Genomic DNA, 22,232 nt, shown 5'->3' on the forward strand with positions numbered 1-22,232 from the left:
CACAAGCGACTTACTCAGCTGGGGGAGCCTGGAGCTGATACGCTCCTCACTGCTTACTGAGAAAGAGGAGAACATACTACTATTGGGACCGAGATTCTGACTCTGATGGGAGTCCATCAGTTAAGCCCCAGTCCCAAAGGACCGACATGCTGGGGTACAATTTACAACACAACCGTGACCAAGTCCTGGGAAGTGGCTGCAAGCTGCTCCCTATGTACAAACAGGTGCATTACTGTCAAGTGCTAAGACCAGGTTTCTCAACCTCAGCACTGTTGACATTCTGGGATGGATAACACTGCTGTTGGGGGCTGTCCTGTGTGCACTGTAAGATGTTTAACAACATCTCTGGACTCCACCCACTAGATGTCAGTAACACATTCCCAAAAGTCATGACAATAAAAATGTCTCCAGATATTGCCAAAGTTCCCAGAGGGGAGAAGGGTGTGTGTGGCCAAATTTATCCTCAGTTGCTGTTATGTCCCTATTCCAAGCAAGACAAAGCGGAGGAGTTCCATCCACTCAAGCCACTGAATTTTGACATGGTTGAAACATGGTAGGTGACAGGCTTAAATCCAATTAGTTCTTGTAATCCAGAGATTGCAGATCTTAAGCAGTCGGTAACTTTCCATTGGTTAAGATTAAAGAACAATGATCCTTGGAATAAAACATTTTCTGGTCAAAAGTGAAAAGTTGTCTGACGCTCCTTTCAAGGACTCCCACAGTAAACTAGAAGTTTGACCAAGGTACACGTTCTCTCCTTGCCTTTGAATCTGGGCCTGTTCTACCAGTAAGGCCTCCTTAAGAAACCTCCGGTTCTAATCTGCTTAATTCAGGGGGTGACTATTCACAGCAGGAGACGATCGGATTTAAGCAGTGGTGGAAGGACTGAACTTCCCCACCCATTACTCAGGAATACATCTACCACATCGAAGGATGCAAACCTAGATATCTGTATCCAAATCTGACCTAAGCACAGATCAGATGTCAGTCTGCTCCACTGGAAAAACGGTACAATTGTCTCAGATGCAAACTGCTTTCTGTGTTCACGACAAGCTGGCATATTTCCAGAGAGGAAAGAAACTTTCAGGCAAGCTAGATTTCATGGATATCAAGGCCACAATTAAAACATCAACTTACTCCCATTTTCCTTCATATAAGTCCACACTTCTCGTTCCTCAGGACTATGAGCAAAAGAGCAGTTTCCAACATATTGACACTTTTTCCCAGAAGCAATATGATTGCACAGCTGTATTAAAAAATATGAATATAAAACATAATACACTTAGTAAAACTGACTAATTTTTACATTTAAGCAAAATAAGCATTATTATCCATGCTGATGCTGAGTAATACAATTTTAAAATAAAACTGATTTTACTCTATTCAAAGTGACTGTAAGCCCAAAATACATGAGATGATATTAAGCTTTCCATTTCAAACATTTTCAAAAGAAAGAAAATATGGAACTGGAATGTGGAACATTTTCTTACAAGAAAATGTTTACAAAATTCACTTATTCAGAGTATCTGCTTTCAACATAGTGGAACATTTTTATCTCTGAAGGCTGATCTCTGGCCCCTCAGTCTGACAGCTCCTACTCTCCCCTACCTACGACCCAGGATGCCTCCTTTCCAGCACTTGGAAAGCAGTTAAGAAACTGTAAAGGTACTAAACAGTGTCAAAAAAAAAATCTTGGACATTTAGTTTCCTAATAACCAACAGACAGTGAACCTTGGCCATCATTCACTAGGTATGCATTTTCTGAAGATGATTATTACGCTAACCAGGCCATCCAGTTACATAGCATACAAATAATATCTCTTCTGGTTATTTGCATTTATATTTTACAAAGTAAATACAATGATATTGGTGGGGAAATAAAGTGATCAGCAGAATGCAGACTTCCTAGGAACCTTGACTATGAAGAACTAAGAAAACCTCCATCAGCCCTGGCCAGAAGCTCACTTGGTTAGAGTGTTGTCCCAATACACCAAGGTTGCGGGTTCAATCCCCAGTCAGAGCACATATAAGAATCAACCAATGAATGCATAAATAAATGAACAAATCAATATTCCTTCCTTTTTTCCTTCATTGCTCTCTTTCTCTCTCTCCCCCCTTCCTCTCTATCTAAATCAAACAATAAATAAGAATTTAAAAAGAAAAAAGATCCCTGGCCAGTTTGGCTCAGTGGATAGAGCATCAGCTTGCAGACTAAAGGGTCCCGGATTCGATTCCGGTCAAGGGCACATACCCAGGTTGCGGGCTCGATCCCCAGAGGGGGGCGTGCAGGAGGCAGTGATCAATGATTCTCTCTCATCACTGATGTATCTCTCTCTCTCCCTTCCTCTCTGAAATCAATAAAAATATATTAAAAAAGAAAACCTCCATCACCAAGAGCTCATTCTTAAATATCAAGAATCAACTTCTCTGCACTGGCCGGGTGGCTCAATTGTTTGGAGTGTTGTCCAATACACCAAAAGATGGTGTGTTTGATTCCAGGTCCGGGCACATACCTAGGCTGCAGGTTCGATCCTGTTGTGGCTCATACAGGAGGCAACTGACAATGTTTCTCTCTCACATCAATGTTTTCCTCTCTCTCTCTCTCTCTCTCTCAAAAAACCAATAAAAACATATCCTCAGGTGAGGATTTTTTTTTAAAGCAACCTATTAAAAAAATACACTTGTCTTTATAGAACATAAATCCTAGCACAATTGTTAGTTTATCTTAGTTTATTTATTTGTATTTCAACAGGAGCTGGCCTTATATATTAGCTTAAATAATATCAGATGCTTAGCATCAGTTTTTGCTAAAAATCTAAAGCAGTGCCCTGAACACTCATTTTCTCCCCTTAGACCAAGATCAGTGACCCCTCCTCTTAGGATCTTCTGTATTAAGTCAGTAGTCAATAAAACATTCTGTGACTGACTTTATTGTATTCTTTCCCCAGTCAAACCCCAGTAAGTACTTAGGCATTACTAGGGAAGCATTTACCATAGTCTTTAAAGCTCAAATAAGCAGCAGGGAGAAGAGAAGACAAAGGAGAAGGCTGGTCACTTTGCTGGGTTTTTACATAATACCATCTCATGTAATCTTCCCTATAATACAATTATTCCCATTTACAGATGAGTTGACTGAGGCTAACTTGACCAGAGCCCTTGTGGCAGACTCTGAAGCCCATTCTTTCCACCTTAGGACGCTGCCTACATACATATACACAAGAGTACTGTTTCCTCTTTTACAAAAAGGATCCCTAAGCAATACCTAGTATGGAAGAAAAAGAAAAGGAAATAAGCTACTGTAACATCATACAGCAGTACACCACCTCCGAGATTTCAGAATAACCAGTAGTCCTAGGCAGCTGCCTAATGAACTAGAATTGTTCTCAAGTAACTCTGTTTTAACAAAGTATTTAAGGAATTTACCCATAATCTCCACCATCTTTTAAAGCCCAAGATATCAATGGTTCCAATCAGCCTTCTTCCCCTCCTACATACCCCACTGATTAAATCACCCAAATCTGAGTCTGAAACCACTGTTGATGAAACACAAACACACCACTTCCTTCCAAGACTGACCTTGTAACCAGTATAAGTTTTACAAACTGCAAGGTACTCTGGGTGATGGGAAATTAATGTCTCTTCCTCAACTCTTTCTGATTAGTCAGAAAAGGAGGCTTTCTTTACCCAGGGCACTGTCCATTAACTCACTGCTGACATCCCTCCAGACTCTCTCCACACCACTCCCCATGAAGAGGACAGTCCAGAGCCAGAAGACCGTGTAAGGCAACAGAGGAAACAGAGGTGAAAACATGTCACCTCGTGAATGAAGCACTATCCTGACTTTAAGTTGGTCTGGCATTTTCATTCTAAGAGTTTTTGATTGAACATTTTTCCTTTTGGGTTATTTTGAGAAGGCCCTATCAAGTAGGGCATCTTTTAGTTAGTATACATTGCTTCAGTGAAAGAAACAGGCATAATTTAAAAATAGCTCATCCACAGCATTCATAACAACACGGAAAGCCTTGGGTTTGATAGCAAAGCTGAGGAATCAAATTTAAATGAAATTCTCTTCCATTCCCTCCCAAAAGTAATTCATCTGATAAATAAGTTAAATCATGCCCAGAAGTCTCTCTTCCTTGATTCTCTCTTTACTTTTTCCAAGTAACTCCTAAAATTCCAATCCATCTGAAAACTGTCCCAGAATCATACAATTAAATACTAAAGGGAAGGAAAAAAGAGAGGACCATTTAAATTTCATTATTTACGATGAGCATTATTTAAAGGGAGCCAATTTTGATCTAAATTGCTACTACTTTCTAATAATTTGAAATGCCTAATTTTAAAAAGTGGCTTAAAAATTACGTATGTACATCAAACTGTAAAGGCATTTGTTTCTTTGTGGGGAGAGGACGGATGTTCATCCACTTCTTACGTTCAACAGACATCACTCTCATCGCACGACGATCTTTGGTCCACCTAAGAAAAATGGAGTTCAGAAAAAACAAAGACACACTGGCAAAAGGCATAATATAAAGGGACAGGTACGCAGTTTGTACCTAAAGGACCAGAGATTTTTTTTTTTTCTCAACCCTTCTAAAAGAAATGCCTTATAATGCTGTCATTTCTTTTCCTGTTGATATTTGTAAATAAACATTCCCTACAAATCCTAAAGAATGAACTGATAAAATATAAGAAAAACACTATTGAATTTTGTTGGATTCTTAGCTACTAAAGCCTAAAAAATCTCTTTCCTTGTGCTTTGTAATTACTCCTAAATTATCTACTTTCCTCTCCCCTCTTCAAAGTCTTAATCTTTTCTCACACGATTTTACACCTATGAAACAGATCATTATGAAATAGGTATTGTTTCCACACACGCGCTACTTACGAATGCCTTGCTTTTGCACTACAATATTTTCTGTTTTTATCTGGTTCAGTGACTTGACCATTTCTCAGACACTGAGCACACACAAATTTTATCTTCATATTAAGAAATCCAGGCATTATTTGATTGCCAGGTACCTTAAACAATTAAAAGACCAGTTTTAATTTTAACAGAAAAACAGTTTTCTGAGAAAAGTGAATCACCATGCTTTTTTTATTCCACAATAGCATACAATACAGGATATCTCTTTTTGTCTGGTTTGATGATTTGACCATTATATATGATGTGATAACTAAATCTCCAATTCTCCACCCAAATGTAAGAGAATATGACAAAAAGCAGATTAAAGATGTCAAACCTCAATTTATAAAAATCGGCTTTGGAATTGATGACTGGAAGTTTTTTGGGGGAGAGGGAATAGATGTGCCAGATGGGAAATAAAACTATAAACACAATCCACCTCCCTTACATAATATAAAATATAACTTTTGTAACTTAATATTCCTTAGTTTCAGTATGATTACATATCTATACATTATATATTTATACCAATTAATATTAATTATGAAGTCTTAAAATTATTCTTTTGGATAATAGTAGAATCCCCAAAGCCCAAGATCTCAATTGTTCTGTCAATTAGGCTGAATAAGAAAATTGTGTCCTATATACTTGGCAGATATTATAGGATGCCTAATTTTTTATGATGACCAACTTTTTAAAATTCAGAACTTTTTTTCACATTAAGAATTCCTCAACTCAACAGACATTAAGAAAGTAATGGACTGCAAGTATGAACTGCCTCTGCTAACAACTAACATACATTAGGCTATTCCAGAAAGATCCCAAATGCAAAAGTACACAAGATAAAATACCTGTGCTCCAGGCATATTTGCTTCCAAATTTTGCCAATATCTTTTAGATTCTTGAACAATAGCATCATGTGAGATACCTGGGAAATGTACAAGCCTTCCTTTAGGTTCTCTATGTAATAACAGCCCACCAATCAGGTCACAGTAAGACTCCGTTCCCTAATTATCCCCAGCCAGTATAATCTCTATCATCAAGGAGGAATGAACATCACATGACTTTTTTCAAAATGGGATATTTACAAATAGAGCTCTTGGTGCTTTCCCAGGAATCTTTCTCACAAAACATACTACATGCATGAATTTGTGCCAGTAATTAACTACATAAGAACATACTAAAAACAGAGACTCTGAAAAGGAAAAGTAACTGCACAGTTTAAAAGCTCAGAGCAAAATCATCAGGTTGCCACATCAGGGTGAAAGACAAGAGGCTCCGAGACTGTTTCTTCAAGTCTAGACTGCTCCTGAGACATGTCTCAATCACACACACAGACACCTACCTGTTTCACTCTGCAATATCCAGACTTTCAATTCTACAAGACTGTGAGCATAAAAGCACTCATCTTCCCTTAAACAGCCATATCGAACCTCATGTCGACATAAATCAAGCTGACACTGACCATGAAAAGAACGTATTTTAGAATATTTTACTGTTGTCTCTCGCAAAATGTGGACAAGGCACCTAAGATGAAAAGGGAGGGACATTTTAATATAATCTGCCATAAATTTTTAAATATATATATATATATGTAAAATGTCAAGTTTAGACTAGCAATACATTTTAAATCTTTATAAAAAATAAATTACTGTGCACAATTGTTGGATTGAGGGGGGGGATAATTATAGGTTAAATCATAGAACACCTAAATCCATGTCATGAGCAGCTAAAAGTCAATAATGCTTTTCTGTACTAAATAACTAATTTAGTAATTCATTTAAAAACTTGCAGCAAAATTTACTAACAGACATTTAAAAATAGTCATTATCATTCAAAACAACAACAGAAGAGGGAGGACTGCCTGAGCAGGTACCAGTCTGGTTTTATTTGGAGCTAAGAAAGGCATCTATTTTGTCACAATAAAAATTAGAAACTAGCAACATACTTATTGTCTTGAAACTCATGCTTTGTAACCGGGTGAGAACAAGAAGTAGAATTATCTTTATTTCTTTTACTGATCATTCTAGGCTTATGATCAAAACATTTCTGGAACAGACAGAGAAGACAAATTATCACAAAAACATAATACAAATTAGAACTTTTTACCCTGAATATTTCTTAGATTCAATATTATTACATTTATACATTATATACTTATACCAACTAATATTCACTATAATCTTTTGGATAATAATAGAAGCTACCATTGCCAAGTGAATGCTTTAGCAGCACCTGTGCTAAGTACTTTATACTTCTGATTCGCAAGTCAGAAACTATCACCAATTTTACAACAGAAAATACGGTTTGGAGACAGCACCTCACAAAGGAATATAAATTCCCCTAGATGCTCTTGCAGAAGTTTGAATACAGTAAGGTGGACCTTTCCGTTGCCACCAAAGAAAGCCTCTCTACTGAATGCCCCTTTCCGCTCCAGCGTCCACACATCTATCTCTTCTTGGCAATAAGCAAATGTGCAGTGGCCTGAATATCTACATTCCTCCTCCGCAGCAACATCTAGAAAGACAGAGAATTAAGGCATTTATAATGTGAACCACTGGTTTTTCAAAACCAATGAATACTAAACACGTTTAGGGCATCATCTGAATTGTTATAACATTCATGGGGAGTTTCAAACAATGATACCCATGTTACTATCCAGAAATGGTATTATCTCTTAAAAAAACAAAAACCCAGCACCATAAATACAATTTTTTTTCCAGACAGGGGAAAAAAGCCTTGATATGCTCATGTACCCTACCTAAGTTTAAAAAATCATTTAGAAACATTCAAAGTTTGTTCAAATGAAGTGGCTTAACAAAATAAAAATACTAAGTCCTTTCTAAAGCAGTTTAAAGAATGATATATTTTCTTTCAACGCCTTAGTTCATTGTTCTGATTCTGTTTAGACCAAGTCACAGAACTTAAAGTTTGAGACAGTTTCTGTTTAAAACCTGTTCAAAAGTCCTGTTTCCATAAATAGCTACAAAATATACACCACAAAAGAAGTTTAAAACCAAGGTAAAAATAATATAAAAAAGACTAATGTCTCAATCCAAGGAACTTGCCCTTAACTCTAACTAAAAATTTTTAGTAACAGCAATCCTGGGACCATTACAATAAATGCAGCATATCATTTGTCACACTAAGTAATTATAATACTACATACCTTTACATATATAATAAGGTCCTTCATAATTTGTTTTCGTTGGTCTGGGGCGTATTTTTTTCCATAATTTATCTTCAACATTCTTTATCCTACCGATTAAAATATCTTTCTTACATTTATGGTCTGTATCAGCAAGGTAAGTGAAATCCATTAACTTAGGGCCTGAAAAAAAGATGTAAAAAGGACTGCTCATATGCACAAAAAGTATCATTTCATTTTACAGGCACATCTATAAGCAGATGTGAACAGATTCACTGATTACTAAATTCCTACAAAAATCCCATTTTCATAACGCCAAAATGAAAACAAGCCACTGAAGTAATTTTTTACTTTTAAGGTGTTCAGTAAACAACACATAGTTCTATTCAATACCAGTCCTCCCAACATATATCCTTATTTAGGATAGAAATGGCTCATAAAGAACAATATTAAACATAAATCTAAGGAAAAAAATGAATTGGGGAATACAGTATGTTTCAACTGAGAATAAACTGTGTTTAAATCACTTAATTTAGGGGTGAAGATAAGAAATAAACCAATATAAAGTACTTTAATTTCCATAAACATTATACCATATACTGGTCTTATAAAAAAATTTTTTGTTCTCGCTCCATTTAAAAATGACCAAGTTCTTAAGCATATATTTAGAACATAATTTCATAAAAATTTCAATAAGCTTTCAAAATCAGGTAAATATTCTATTGCATATGATTCTATAAAGAAAATTACACCAAATCAGAGAAGAGACTTTAAATTAGACTCCAAAGGCCCCAAATCAATAACTGTGGCTTCTTTAGAAAAGAATTCAAACAGGGACTGAAAAGTCAAACACCTGGTGTTTGCTACATGTATTTACAAATGCCTAAGAACTCTCAGGTTACTAGTTCAATACTGTCTGCTGCTTCAGTTAGTCCTGACCTGATTTTACAAAACAGATCTGACAAGCTTGTCTCAGTTCATGGGTTCCTTCTAGGGGATGTCTTGGGGTCACTGATGAAGGTGGTTTTGTAATTGTACTTCCAAAAAAGTTTCCAAAGTCATTTCTAGGGTGACTTGAAATTCCCAGGAAACTCTCAGAAGCAAACAAACTTCCTGGTCCATTCATCTGCAAGAATGAAAAAACAAAAAACGAAAAACAGCCAACAAATATTGATTGCACTATCATTAAAGCAGGAAACAAATTCTTCTGAAAAATAAGAGATTCTTCACAGACTAAAGTCTGCATTGTTCTGTCCCTTAAAAGGTTTTATTTAAAAAGGTTTCTTTGTATATTTCCTCTCTTTGGGTCTCTACACCCCTCCCCCACTTTTTCTGACCCTTCATGAGTTGTTACATGTAACAGGTAATTAATTGTTCTGCTTCATAGCAAGCACATCTTACATGCCCTGATCTTATACAGTTGACCTTGAACAACATGGGGATGAAGGGGCTGACCCCCACACAGTCACAAATCCATAATAACTTCTGACTCCACAAAGAATTCAATTGTCCAGCAGCATCCTCAGGGGATTGGTTCCAGGAACCCTGAGGATACCAAAATCTGAGGATGTTCAAGCTCCTTATATAAAATGGCCAGATCAATGCACACAGTCAGCCTTCCACATCCACTGACTCCCAACCTCAGTTCAAAAACAGTACAGGTATTTATTGAAAAAAACTCACAGTTCCAACCCGTGTGGTTCAAGGATCAACTGTATTTCCTTGTTTTGTTCACTCTGTGCTAAAGCCTCTTATTCTGTCTGCAATAGTGGTTAATTTGCTATGACAGATCCAGTCTTAAACACAGCATTTATTACTGGATGTTCTAAAAGAGTCTTATTCTAACACTATTTCCACAGCACACACAAAATTTTAGGGAGACTGTCTCGTCCATTCAAATAGCTCTGTTATTTAAGTAAAAGACCTATTTTCAATTTAACTGATGTATTTACAAAAGAGGAAGTGGCACTTACAAGTAAAAGGGAAGAATTACTGTTGTTAAGCGATGTTCCCTCTCTAGAAGTTGAGGTGGGCAGATCTAAAATAATAAAAAAACTTCAACAGACCTTTTCATTCTAATCAGGTAATAAGAACATCAGGACTTAGTAACTGACTATGGCTTCCCACGTTATTTTCCATCCCAATTTCTAGAAGCCTTCTTGCTCAAGATTGACACTCAAAGAGGGATATGGAGTTTTTCCTTTCCTCCGGAAACCAAGGATGTAAAAAAACCCTTAGATAAAAATAATTTAAATACAAAGCTATTTTCAGAGATAGAAACTAAGGCAGGGCCTACCAAGTGAGACTGTTAAAAACAAAACAAAACAAAAAAACTAAGAGCCCTGGCCTACTGAAGCTCAGCTGGTTGGAGCAACGTCCTGGACCCTGAAAGGTTTTGCAGATTTGATCACAGGTCAGTCTGGAGCATAGGAGAGGCAACCAATTGATGTGTCTCTCTCTCTGTCTCTCTCTCTGTCTCTCACTCTGTCTGTCTCTGTCTCTGTCTCTCTCTCTCTCTCTCTCTCTTTCTCTCTATCTCTTTCCCCCATTCCTCTCTCTAAAATCCATTAAAAAAAAGACTACGAGCTTGGCCAGCGTGGCTCAGTGGTTGAGCATCAACCTATGAACCAGGAGGTCACGGTTCGATTCCCATCAGGGCACATGCCCAAATTGTAGGCTCAATCCCGTGTGGGGCATGCAGGAGGCAGCCAATCAATGATTCTTTCTTATTATTGACTAGAGGCCCAGTACACAAAAATTCATGTACTCGGGGGTCCCTCAGCCAGGCCTGTGCCCTCTCACAGTACGGGAGCCCTCAGGGGATGTCCGACTGCGGCTTAGGCCCACTCCCCTGCGGATGCCTCTGTGGAAGGCGTGGAGCCAGGACTGGGACTGTGCCGCTGCCTCCCCCGCCGCCTCTGTGGAAGGGGGGTTGCCAGAACCACCATGGCTAGCCTGGCAGCACAGGCTCACTGGCCCTGCCCTCCACCCACTGGTTGTTCCAGCAGGTGGTTCTGGAAGGTCGTTCCACCGTCTGGTCTGATTAGCATATTAGTTCTTTATTATATAGGATGTTTCTATCTCTCTCTCCCTCTCCCTTCCTCTCTAAAATCAATAAAAATATATAATAAAAAAAGACTAAGAAAATAATTCATATTCAATGGGAAAAGAGCCTCTACTTTTGAAAATATGAAGCAAGAACTCACTATAACATAAAGAAAAATAGTGAGGTTCAATTATTTTCTTTTTCTTAACCTACCACTCAATTATTTTCTCCCTGCCATTTGTCTTCCACAAATTTTAGTTTCTTCCATTGTCAATCTTTAAATCAATTATTTTGATTTTTCCCTTTAACCATACATCAATGCCTCAGAAATATGATGATTTATATTACTATTGTTGAAAATATTTATTAGCCCTGGGATTACAGAAACAGAAGTCAGCCAAAAACTCAGCAATCCCTGTAAAACTAAGGCATAGTTTACTGAGCTGAGTGGGTGCAGCCTGAAATAGATCTAATTGTTGTTATTCTGAACATTCATCTTAAATTAGTTTTAAATATGTATTTGCCCAGTTCAGAATGTAAAAGGATAACCTGCCTTTAAGACCTTTTGGGGTATACCTTTCTTGGAGAAAATGTTGAAAGTCATTTCACCTCCCAGAAACAATAGACACCCAGCTTAATAAAGTATCTTATTAAAAACCCAGTGCCACATACATTCCTGTTCTCCTTTGCTTCTTGATCTCCAGAATGGCACATTTAAGTCAAGGTGAATTTAAAATTGAAGGTTTTGTTTTTATATTTTCAGCTACAATGAAAATAATTCAAGTACAACTACCCAGGGTTAAATAATTGCCAAACACACACAAAAAATAAAAATAAATAAATAAATAATTGCCGAATATAAACTGTCATTTTTAGAAAAGGAACCACAATTGTTTACACAAATGGCTGGATTCTTACCTCGTTTGGATTCACTCATTGAAAATGAATTTAAAGAAGAACAGAAATCTTCTAAAGATGAGGTCAAAGGTGGATACAACTCTGAGAAGGAAGGTGGAGGGGCATACCTCGCACCAATGGGCAAGGTGCTCAACAGAGACGCTGAAAAGGGTATGCTAGGGGTGACACTGGCTGTCGGAAGGGGTCCTCTGACTAAAGCTGATGGCTGAAAAAAAAAAAATAAAAGATCTGATGACAATCCATGGCTCTCAGTTCCAAGTTGCTTTTAACATTAGCATATATAAAAACAAATCATTACACTGAGTGATATATTACATAAAGTTAAAATCAAAACTCAGTAGAGGAATCTAACCTACAGAGCTTATTTAAAAAAAAAAAAAAGAACTGAAGAATGAGAAGTCCTCATCCATAAAACTTATTTTGCTTTAAATATCAAATGCCTATTCTTTGTTCAAATGTTAAATTTACCCTTTTCATAGATATGATTCCAATAGGAGTTGAAGAAAAATTGGCTAATTACTAGAGAGTATGTATCTTTTTTATTTCAAAAATGACCAAATTAGCCAGTTATATCACCAAAGAAAGATAAAAGTAATTTTCAAGATAAGAAAACCAAAGTTCAGCTGATAGGCAATTCTGAAAATATCTAATAGGTTATTTTGCCATTTTTTATTCATTATTTTTTTCTTTTTTTTTTTAGTTTCTTATATTGCCTTTTCTTTTTTTAATTAAGCCTGCCTTAATTTTTTGGAAGAAGTCACACTGAACGTTACCATAACAGTGTCATTAGTTTCAGGGGCGGAATCAAGGAGGTCATCTATTTCCTCTCCAAGGACCATATCTCCATCATCTACATAAGCTTCCGGCATTGTGAAGGGGATCTTTCCTCCATTTGCCAAAACTGTTGATGGCAGAGAGCTCTCTTCCACTTGCAGTGGCAAAACAGAAGTTAAGGACATAACTGAAACTGAGGCCAGCTCACTTCCAACGTGGTGAGAAAAACCGGATGCCGGGACAGAAACAATAGGAGGTGCTTCTTGCCTTGGCGTTAATAAATCTGTAACATAGATAGGAATGTACTCACTCATTTTCAGTGTATGTACATAACACCAATGTTAATAAACAACAAGAGAATATAAAAAGCAATGATAAAAACAAATAAATACGTAGATACAATAGTAAAAGCAATTCAAATAAAAGAGTAAAGGTCATTCTAAAAATAATTTGTTTCACCCAGGCATAGATATATTCATTTGAGAAAATATTTCCTTCTTTCTCAAAATGCCTGGGCCCCTTATGGGCAGAGCTGTTAAGATAGTGGTAAGGCCTCAGTGGGCATTCAATGACTGCTTACTGATATCAGCATTATCAATCACGTGCAGGCTCAGACAGGAGCACCAAAGTGGTTTTCAAAATTATTCTTGCTTTCATACTATCAACCACATAGTAATCTCATTTGACAACTATAACACATATCATGTCTAAAACTGGCACTTTTCAGATTAAGATGACATGGAAACACATACCTGGCTCGATATCTTCAACAGAACAGTTCAAAGCCTAGAAATTGAACCAAATAATGAATCACAGTATTTTCAGGATTCTAAACTATAAAGCAATCTGTAAACTTCACTGTAAGACACTCCCAATTAAGATCCAAGAAATAAATGGAACATGTAAATCTTTGTAGTGAGTGGTGGTATCAAACAGTGCTAGTCGGCCAGCAGCACCACCTGTCTGTTCTGTGGACCAGTATTTCTGACAGGTTCAGGAGCCAGTTCCAGAGCTACGAGCCTGGCCACTACTCACTCCCAACTCGCAGTGGCCACTAGCATCCTAACAGCTCCAAGAAGACTTACCTATGAAAAAACAACTTGTTAACTGTGTTAACAAGACTCTCGAAGACTCCCAAAGACTCCCAAAATTACTTATTTGGCCTACAACACTTTTTCTAACAAAACCTAACATCTCTGAATACGCTGTAAAATGTTCCATCAGACTTCATGAGATGCTGGGTAAGAGTGAAAGGTACTACTCAAGGCACCTGTTTTCTTTTCACAGGCCAGGAAGCTCAGGCCAATAATGTGTCTGAGAAATAAAAAGGTCTCAAAAATAGACACAAACTAAACATATTAAAAGCAAAACTGCTAATGTGCCTATCTTTTCTTCTTCATTTTCATAGTATGATTTTTATAGAAATAATAGCTTTACCTTGGTAGCCCTGTCCCCAGGAACTGATTTTAATGACTGCTGAAAGAAAACAAAGACGAGAACTTAAAAACAGAATTGACTCCAGGTTACAAAACAAAATGAGAACACCTGATGGAGAGAACTTGGCTTACCTCGGTTCTAACATATGCTTTTCTTATTTTAAATCCCAATTTCTGAGCTAGTTCTTGAGTTAGTTTTATTACATGTTCATCCTGAAACAAGTAAGAATATATATTTAATGGAGAGTTACATTTTACTAACTGTGAAGATTAGGCAAAACTTTTGCCTATCTATATATATAAAAGCCTAAGCAACTGTTGCAACTGTTTTACAACCAAACAACCAGAACGACTGGAACAACCAGAACAACCGGTTGACCAGTCGCTATGACGCTCAACGCAGGAGCTGCCCCCTGGTGGTCAGTGCACTCCCACAGCCAATTTCCCACAGCCAGCCAACCTCCCGCGGTCCCTCCCCGCTCAGGCCAGCTGCCCAACCTACTGCAGTCCCGATCTGGACTGGGCAAGATGGCCCCAATGCCCCAATCGCCTCGATCACAGCCAGGCCGAGGGACCCCACCTGTGCATGAATTCATGCACCAGGCCTCTAGTATAACTTAAAACTTACAAATTTATATACCGTATTTTCCGGCGTATAAGACGACTTTTTAACCCAGGAAAATCTCAAAAGTCGGGGGTCTTATATGCCGGAAAATACGGTATTTGGGTTTTAAGCAATCTGATATACATTGTCAGAGATTTTTCTAACCTACCATACTTTCCGGCGTATAAGACCCCTGACTTTTGAGAAGATTTTCCTGGGTTAAAAAGTCGTCTTATACGCCGGAAAGTACGGTAACTGTAACTTGTAACATATTCTGTCAAAACATTTGCTTTATGAGTAATTTAGTCCCAACTGAAACAGGCTGATGGCTGGTTGGAAAATTTAACTCTTTAGAAGCCATATACCCACAAGAAATTAATAAAATGGTCATGATATAAACAAATGAACGAAAATACAAATCTCATACCTGAGGCACCGCTAAGGAGCACTTGGCTACTGCGTCATAAGCCTCTCTGTATCTTCCCAAATTACTTAGAGCCTTAGATTTCCGATACAGAGCTTTGCAGTTACTGGCATTTAAACTGAGGACTTTATCACAGTCTTCTATAATTTTATCAAGGAAACCCTGGTGTGTAAGACCAAATATAGTTAGCAATCAAACAATTTTGCACTGATGTCTTCCTGTAAATAAATGCAAACACATTATGACCCCAGGCTATTCCCCTACTTTTAAACTCCAGGTTAGCAGTATTATTTTCCTTCTTAAAATTATTTTCAGTATGAGATTTAAAATACATAAAAGTAGAAAGAATATCATAAAAACCATGTACCCACTACCCAGGTCAGACAAAGGTTAACATCTGGCCATAAAGGTCCCAGATCTTCAAGAAAGAAAACTTTCTAGACATGACAGATGCCTGCAGGTGTCACTCTCCTGTCCTATTCTCCTCCCATCCGTAATTTCCCCTTGGCGAATCTCATTAAAATGTCAAATGAAAATGTAACTCCCAAACAGCTAGACGATAAGAAAGGAACACATTAGAGAAAACAAAATAAATAGCAATGAATGCTCGTTGACAAAGAACTAGGTGACAATATGGGTACCTTTCTTATTTTCACAGCTAAGTTTTACTAAACGTCCATAGTGAAAATTATAGGCACATCAAAATATTGCTTTTTAAGAAAGCTTGTTAATTCTTTTGAAGGCTAACTACCTTTTGGGTAAAAATCTACTAAGAGGACTGAATCTTGACTAAGAAGTGAATAATTAACACAAGTACCTGACAGACACACTTATCTCTGAACACTTGTATCTTATCTCCCTGGGCTGGTTTTATTTTTATTTTTTTAAAGTGACACTCCACCCAAAGCCATACTCAAATGGGAATCTCCATAGATCAGTAACTAAGAAACAAATTACTTTTTAAAATCCCTAAACATTTGCCCAAAGCTGATTTTTCAAAATTTCAGGCAACTCTAAAAGCAGTTAATAACATCTTTACTTAACACTGAAATTAGAGCCCGGCCTGTGTGGTTCAGTGGTCACAGTGTGATTCCCAGTCAGGGCACATGCCCAGGTTGTGGGCTTGATCCCAGTCGAGGGCATGCAGGATGCAGCCGATCAATGATTCTCTCTCATTAATGTTTCTCTCCCTTCCTCTCTGAAATCAGTAAAAACATATTTAAAAAAAAACACTAAAATTAGCCCTAGCGGATGTGGCTCAGTGGATAGAGCATCGGCCTGCAGATGGAAAGATCCCAGGTTCGATTCCAGTCAAGGGCATGTACCTCGGGTGCAGGAGGCAACCAATCGATGTGTTTCTCTCACATCGATATTTCTCTCTGTCTTTCCCTCTCTCTAAAAATCAATGGAAAAATATGCTCAGGTGAGGATTAAAAAAACAAAACAAACACACACACACAAAAAAAACACACCTAAAATTAGATATTGACTTATTAATGTACTATGTTGAAACACTGTTTTAAAAACCACAACTCACCATATTAGAATAGCAAGCAATCCGATTTATATGTAGTTTTTCAATGATTTCTTTAGGTATTAAAATTTCTTCAGACTTTGCATAATCAGCTATATTCAAAGCTTCCGTGTATTGGCTCATCGAGCCATTCCAATCACCTTCCCGATAAACATCATTTCCTTCATTAAAAAGATTTCTCACAAGAGCACGTAAATATACCTAAAAAAAGAAAGTTACCATTTGAAACCATTTAAGGAACAAGTCAGGTATAAGTAAATTTTAATTTTTGTACCTACACCTTCAGAGGAAATAATTTGACAGAGCAAGAAGTACTGTTGTAAGAAATTACAAAATCCAGGCCACTATCTCAGTGTGGGTTTCATCTTGCTTGCTTTCAAGACAAAATTCAGTTTTTAATTATTAAGAAAAATGCAACAAAAGCACCCTGTAAATATTCGTCCACGTTTCCATCTCTGTGGCTGGGATACATTCCTACAGGTGGACACTCTAGGTCAAACAGAATGAGACGTTTAAGGCTTCTTACCAATATTTCTAAACTGCCTTCCAAAGCCAGTAACAACAGATACTTTTAGTGGTTTCCTTTATAGCATCCCACCAACACTGAGTAGCATGTAGGCACTTGTATGTCTGCATCTAAAAATCTCTACCAATTTCTAGTGAAAGTGGTTCCTTTTTTATTTGTGTGTCTTTGATTACCAGTGAGGTTGAACTTTTCCACATTTTTGTGGACCATTTGTATTTCTGCTTTTATAACCTGTTTGCTCAGGCCACTTACTTAGAGGGAGAGGGGTGTTAAACCTTTTTCTTATTACGTAAGTATGCACATCCTTTTGGTATGTAGAAAAGTTTTTAAGATTCCTTTGTGTTTTCTATCACAGCTTTAATATTTTAGAAGTCCTTTCTTATCACAAGATCAAATAAATATTCAAGTCTTCTGTCTCATTCTGTGAATTCAGGTCTAAGTAGTAAAGAAAACTGGACAGATCAACCTTTGACAATTGAGGTGACTTCTGACATGCCACTTAACCTCTTCTGGACCCCAGTTCCAATTTAAATGTAAGGATTGTAAACTGAATTATAAAGTAAATGGATTATTCCATTTATTTGCAACCATCATACTTCATGATTCTACATCTGTTTGGAGGGAGGAAAGGAAGAGGGAAGAAGTGACTGAAATAAAGGAGAGGAAGGGACAGGCAGAGACAAAGAAGTGACAATTAGAAGCACCAAATCCCTCAGAGACACAAAACCACAGTGAACTAACAGTCTGTAGAGACAAGAACCTGTAGAACTATCTCGAGTCACTGACATGCCTTACAAAGGTCAGTCAGAGACTGACTTGGGCTTTCTCTCTAATTAATAGATTCACCCCTGGCTCTTCCTATTACTCAGTCACTCTTTACTACTGTTAGAACTTCTCTTCTCCTAAATAAAAGCAGAAGATTCTCTGCTCTCTCCTTCTCAACATATTCTGTCCCACTTATTTTTGATGAAATGAGAAGTAGGCTAGAACTAATTTTCAAGGGGCTCAAAAGATATATTAATTCAATACTATACTAAGAGAGGAAAGAAAATATAGGACAACTGTCCAAGTATGTAAACAAACAAATGTTGTCCTATATATGAGGGTCAGTATATCTTTTCTGTAAATGCCCAGATACTAATATTTTAGGCCTTGTGGGCCATACAGTCTCTGTGCCAAATACCATATTTTGTGAAAGCAGCCATAGATGATACATGAACAAATGAGTGTGGCTGTGTTCCAATAAAACTTTATTTAAAGAACAAACAACGGGCCAGATTTGGTCAACAAGGCCGTAGTTTGCCAACCCTTGCTACATATTTACAGTTCACAGGCTACTGAAGAGTTTTTAAGCCGACCTTCCCAGAGTCATTACCGCATATTGTTCCTGTGTTCCGGGATATGACAGTGGTGACCTAAGAAGAAGAAACAAATTAATTTTAATTATCAGGCTCTTACCAGAATTTGTTCATCCAGAAGGCATCTTAAACATGAAGATCTACGAGCTTGCTGCTGGTTCAAAGCATGTTTTAAAGATCTACTTCTCCTTATTCACACATAACTGTAGTCATGATTTAAGAAATCTAAAATTATCCCTTTGTCTTTTCTTGACTAAGTACATTTTCTTCTCAAATCTACTGCTATGGAAAGAAGGCCTAATGTTTCACATGCCAAAAACGTTTTAAAAATAGTACAGAACCACTAATACCATTGGACCCAATTTACTGGAGTGTAAGGAGAAGACTGTCACTTCCTGGGAAGCACAGAGGGACCTCTTCCTGGACACATCCACCCAAGCCACACCTGTCCCCTCACTGGCATGCCTTACAAAGGTCAGTCAGAGACTGAGCTTCTCAACAGAAATGTTGGATCACAAAAGCCCTGTGTTGACAGATGTTCACTTTCATTCCTCAGAACTGTTCTCATGAGATTAGGTTCAAATTCCTCAGTCTAACATTCTCAGGGAAATTAAAGGATTTCGGCCCTAACAATCAGTGACAGTAAGATCCAGGTCAACCCAGCCAGCATGGCTCAGTGGTTGAGTATCGATCTATAAATCAGGTCACAATTCGACTCCCAGTTAGGGCACATGCCTGGGTTGTAGGCTCGATCCCCACTGTGGGGCATACAGGAGGCAGCCAATCAATGATTCTCTCTCATCATTGATCTTTCTGTCTCTCCCTCTCCTTTCCTCTCTGAAATAAATTTTTTAAAAATTAAAATAAAATAAAAAAGATCCAGGTCAGAACACAAAGAAATCAAATGTAAAAGAGCAAAAATTACTGCTGGAACAAAATACCTAATTTCTCATCCAAATTAACGGAACTTGTGATATATAACTAAAGATTTCTTAATCTCTGTGAAATGTATAGCCATATAAAAGTTAGTAGGGGATGAGGACACAGGTATGAATTAAGCTCTTACTGTATAAACTGTAGTCCTTCCTTAATGCTCTGCTGCCTTTTTCTTCTCTCCTCGGACACACTGGACATGTTACCCCACACATTCACTTTCTAAGTGAACAATCTGGAAAGAAAGAATACACAAAATTGCATCAGGCAGCACAACCTGGACCCCAGTTAAAACAGCCATCATTTCAGGTTATGTCACTAATTCGTTGTGGACGCGTCCCTCTATGCTGATGTGACTCTCCAGTTCTCAAAGCCAAGAGCCCCGTCTGCTTTACTGTGTGGTGCCCATTGTCTGGCTCACATAGCAGAAGGTCCTTAGACTCCTTCAGGTTGAACAGCCAGGCAGACTAGGAAGGCTCCTCCAAGTACTCTCCATGAAAAAGCCATTTCTCTCCTCTCCCTTCTCTTCTCCTTCAGCCTCACGATTTGTTTATTCCCTTCCTACACGCGCACGGACGCTGCCCTGAACAGTCCCGGCCTTGTTTTGCTTCTGGAAGCTCTCCAGAAGTAAAAAGGTTTCACATCCGCTTGCCTCTGAGGGAGTCTGACTTCCTTAGGAGCAGACTCTAAACCTTAACACTTATTTTGTTACACAAACTTCTGAAATAATCCTTGTTGATACAACTGATAAAAATAAATGATCTAGCCCAGCCAGTGTGGCTCAGTGGTTGAGCATCAACCTACAGGAGGTCATGGTTCAATTCCCAGTCACGGCACATGGTGGGGTTGTGGGCTTGATCCCCAGTGTGGGATGTGTAGGAGATAGCTGATAAATGATTCTCTCATCACTGATGTTTCTATCTCTCACTCTCCCTTCCTCTCTGAAATCAATAAAAGTATTTTTTTTAACTAGTGATCTAAATGAATTTCCTTCCATTGGAATTTTCTGGAAAGTTAAGGGTTTACCTTCCAGGTAACTGGCAAATGTCAATACATGTCATTGTTGGTAGTATCTAACCCACTAATCAGTGTTCAGTAGGCAGCTCCCAGCCAATCAAAGGACCCCAGGGAAGAGACCTGTGATAAAAGAGCATCTCCAACGTCCTAAACTAGGGTTTCTCAAGCTCAGCACCGCAGCTGACGGATGTTAGCAGCATCCCAGTCTCCAGCCAGAGAGGCCGAGTAGCACTCCCTCCCCCACCCCTTGTGACAACCAAAAAGGTCTCCACATACTGTTAAAGGTCCCCTGCAGGGGACGGTTGGACTGGGTGGGGCACATCACCCCAGGATAAAAACCACTGAGATCTAAGCCTCCGAAGACATCTTATCACATAAACCATGTATTTGGACCCACGTGACAGATAGGAAATAGTCACTCACAGTTCAAATACATGGCTGAAATGTTTTAGTTTCATTATTGCTTACCACTGTGGTCTTGTCTTTAAATCCACTTTTTATAAGTGTAGGGGTGAGGCTGAAGGTTGGAATGCCCCAAAGGTTGACAGCTGGTACTAATTCTTTTTGTCTTTTAAATACTGTCAGCTCTAAATACTTCAATCTCATACTTAAAGGCTGGTATTTTACTGAAGTGTTTACATGTGAAAGGATATAATATCTGGAACTTGCTTTAAAATACTCCAGCAAACAAAAAAGGGAGTTGGGAGCGGATATGAAACAGAACACTGATAACTGGTGAAAGCACAAGGCTTTTTCCTAGTACTTGCTCTACCTTGTAAGTTTGAACTCTTCCAAAATAAAAAGGATAAAAGCCTCTTACACTGAAGTAAAATGGCATTATTTCTGGAATTTGTTTTTGTTTTTTAATATATTTTTATTGATTTCAGAGAGGGAGAGGGGAAAGAGGGATAGAAATATCAACGATAAGAGAGAATCATTGATCGGCTGCCTCCTACGTATAGCCCACAACCCGGGCATGTGCCCTTGACCAGAATCAAACCCAGGACCCTTCAGTCCGCAGGCCGATGCTCTATCCACGGAGCCAAACCAGCTAGGGCTTGGAATTTGTTTTTAAGATGGTCTAAAAGGGGGCTGAATGGGTAGAAGTGAAACAATGGTGCTGAAAATATGGGTAACTGCCCCTTTTGAACAATGGGAGGAATGTGTGCGTTCATTCGGCCCCTCTACTGGTACAGGTCTGAAAGTTTCCATGATAAAAAATGTAATTCATACTTGTATGTACAGAGTTATTTAAGGAGGCACTATTTGTAGGAGAATAAGAGAGCAGATTAACTCAGTGTCTATCAGAAAGGAAATGGCTAAATGGAGCTGGGGAAAAAGAGGCAAGGAGCAACTGCCCACAATATGACCCCCGTTTTTTGTTTGTTAAATAAAACCTCCAGATGGAATCCCAGAAAGTTCTAGCAGCAGCAGCAGAACGGGTGGGACAGTCTTTTCACTGAATACCTTTAACACTGTTCTTTTGAGTCCTGTCAATGAATTATAAGTATTTTTAAAAGTCTACGTAGCCTCTGAGCCCTTCCTTGGAAAGATGGCCCTTCCAGGCCCACTAAGGTGGCTTTTATTTTATTTTGTTTTATTTTAAGC

The 22,232-nt window shown here is 38.1% G+C and overlaps 1 protein-coding gene across 2 annotated transcripts in view; it reads right to left on the bottom strand.

The window, feature by feature from the left end:
- ZC3H7A (zinc finger CCCH-type containing 7A) overlaps positions 1-22,232 on the bottom strand; it is a 35,882-nt gene that overhangs the window by 4,528 nt on the left and 9,122 nt on the right. Inside the window, exons 2-20 of one of the 2 annotated variants that reach the window (XM_079799457.1) lie at positions 19,741-19,842; positions 18,692-18,731; positions 16,794-16,991; positions 15,260-15,418; positions 14,361-14,441; positions 14,230-14,265; positions 13,545-13,578; positions 12,792-13,075; positions 12,019-12,223; positions 10,028-10,092; positions 8,994-9,180; positions 8,076-8,237; positions 7,227-7,423; positions 6,855-6,955; positions 6,252-6,433; positions 5,758-5,834; positions 4,889-5,022; positions 4,371-4,476; positions 1,138-1,246 (exon numbers count right to left, since the gene is read on the bottom strand). In XM_079799457.1, the coding sequence (XP_079655583.1) occupies positions 1,138-1,246; positions 4,371-4,476; positions 4,889-5,022; positions 5,758-5,834; positions 6,252-6,433; positions 6,855-6,955; positions 7,227-7,423; positions 8,076-8,237; positions 8,994-9,180; positions 10,028-10,092; positions 12,019-12,223; positions 12,792-13,075; positions 13,545-13,578; positions 14,230-14,265; positions 14,361-14,441; positions 15,260-15,418; positions 16,794-16,991; positions 18,692-18,731; positions 19,741-19,808 (2,425 nt within the window). In that variant the 5' untranslated portion in view covers positions 19,809-19,842. Of the gene's footprint in view, positions 1-1,137; positions 1,247-4,370; positions 4,477-4,888; positions 5,023-5,757; positions 5,835-6,251; positions 6,434-6,854; positions 6,956-7,226; positions 7,424-8,075; positions 8,238-8,993; positions 9,181-10,027; positions 10,093-12,018; positions 12,224-12,791; positions 13,076-13,544; positions 13,579-14,229; positions 14,269-14,360; positions 14,442-15,259; positions 15,419-16,793; positions 16,992-18,691; positions 18,732-19,740; positions 19,843-22,232 lie in introns of both variants that reach the window. The other variant, XM_079799456.1, reaches the window with a different exon arrangement.

Source organism: Cnephaeus nilssonii (genome assembly GCF_951640355.1).
Source record: "Cnephaeus nilssonii genome assembly, chromosome: 2".
In the NCBI taxonomy this organism is placed as follows: domain Eukaryota; kingdom Metazoa; phylum Chordata; class Mammalia; order Chiroptera; family Vespertilionidae; genus Cnephaeus; species Cnephaeus nilssonii.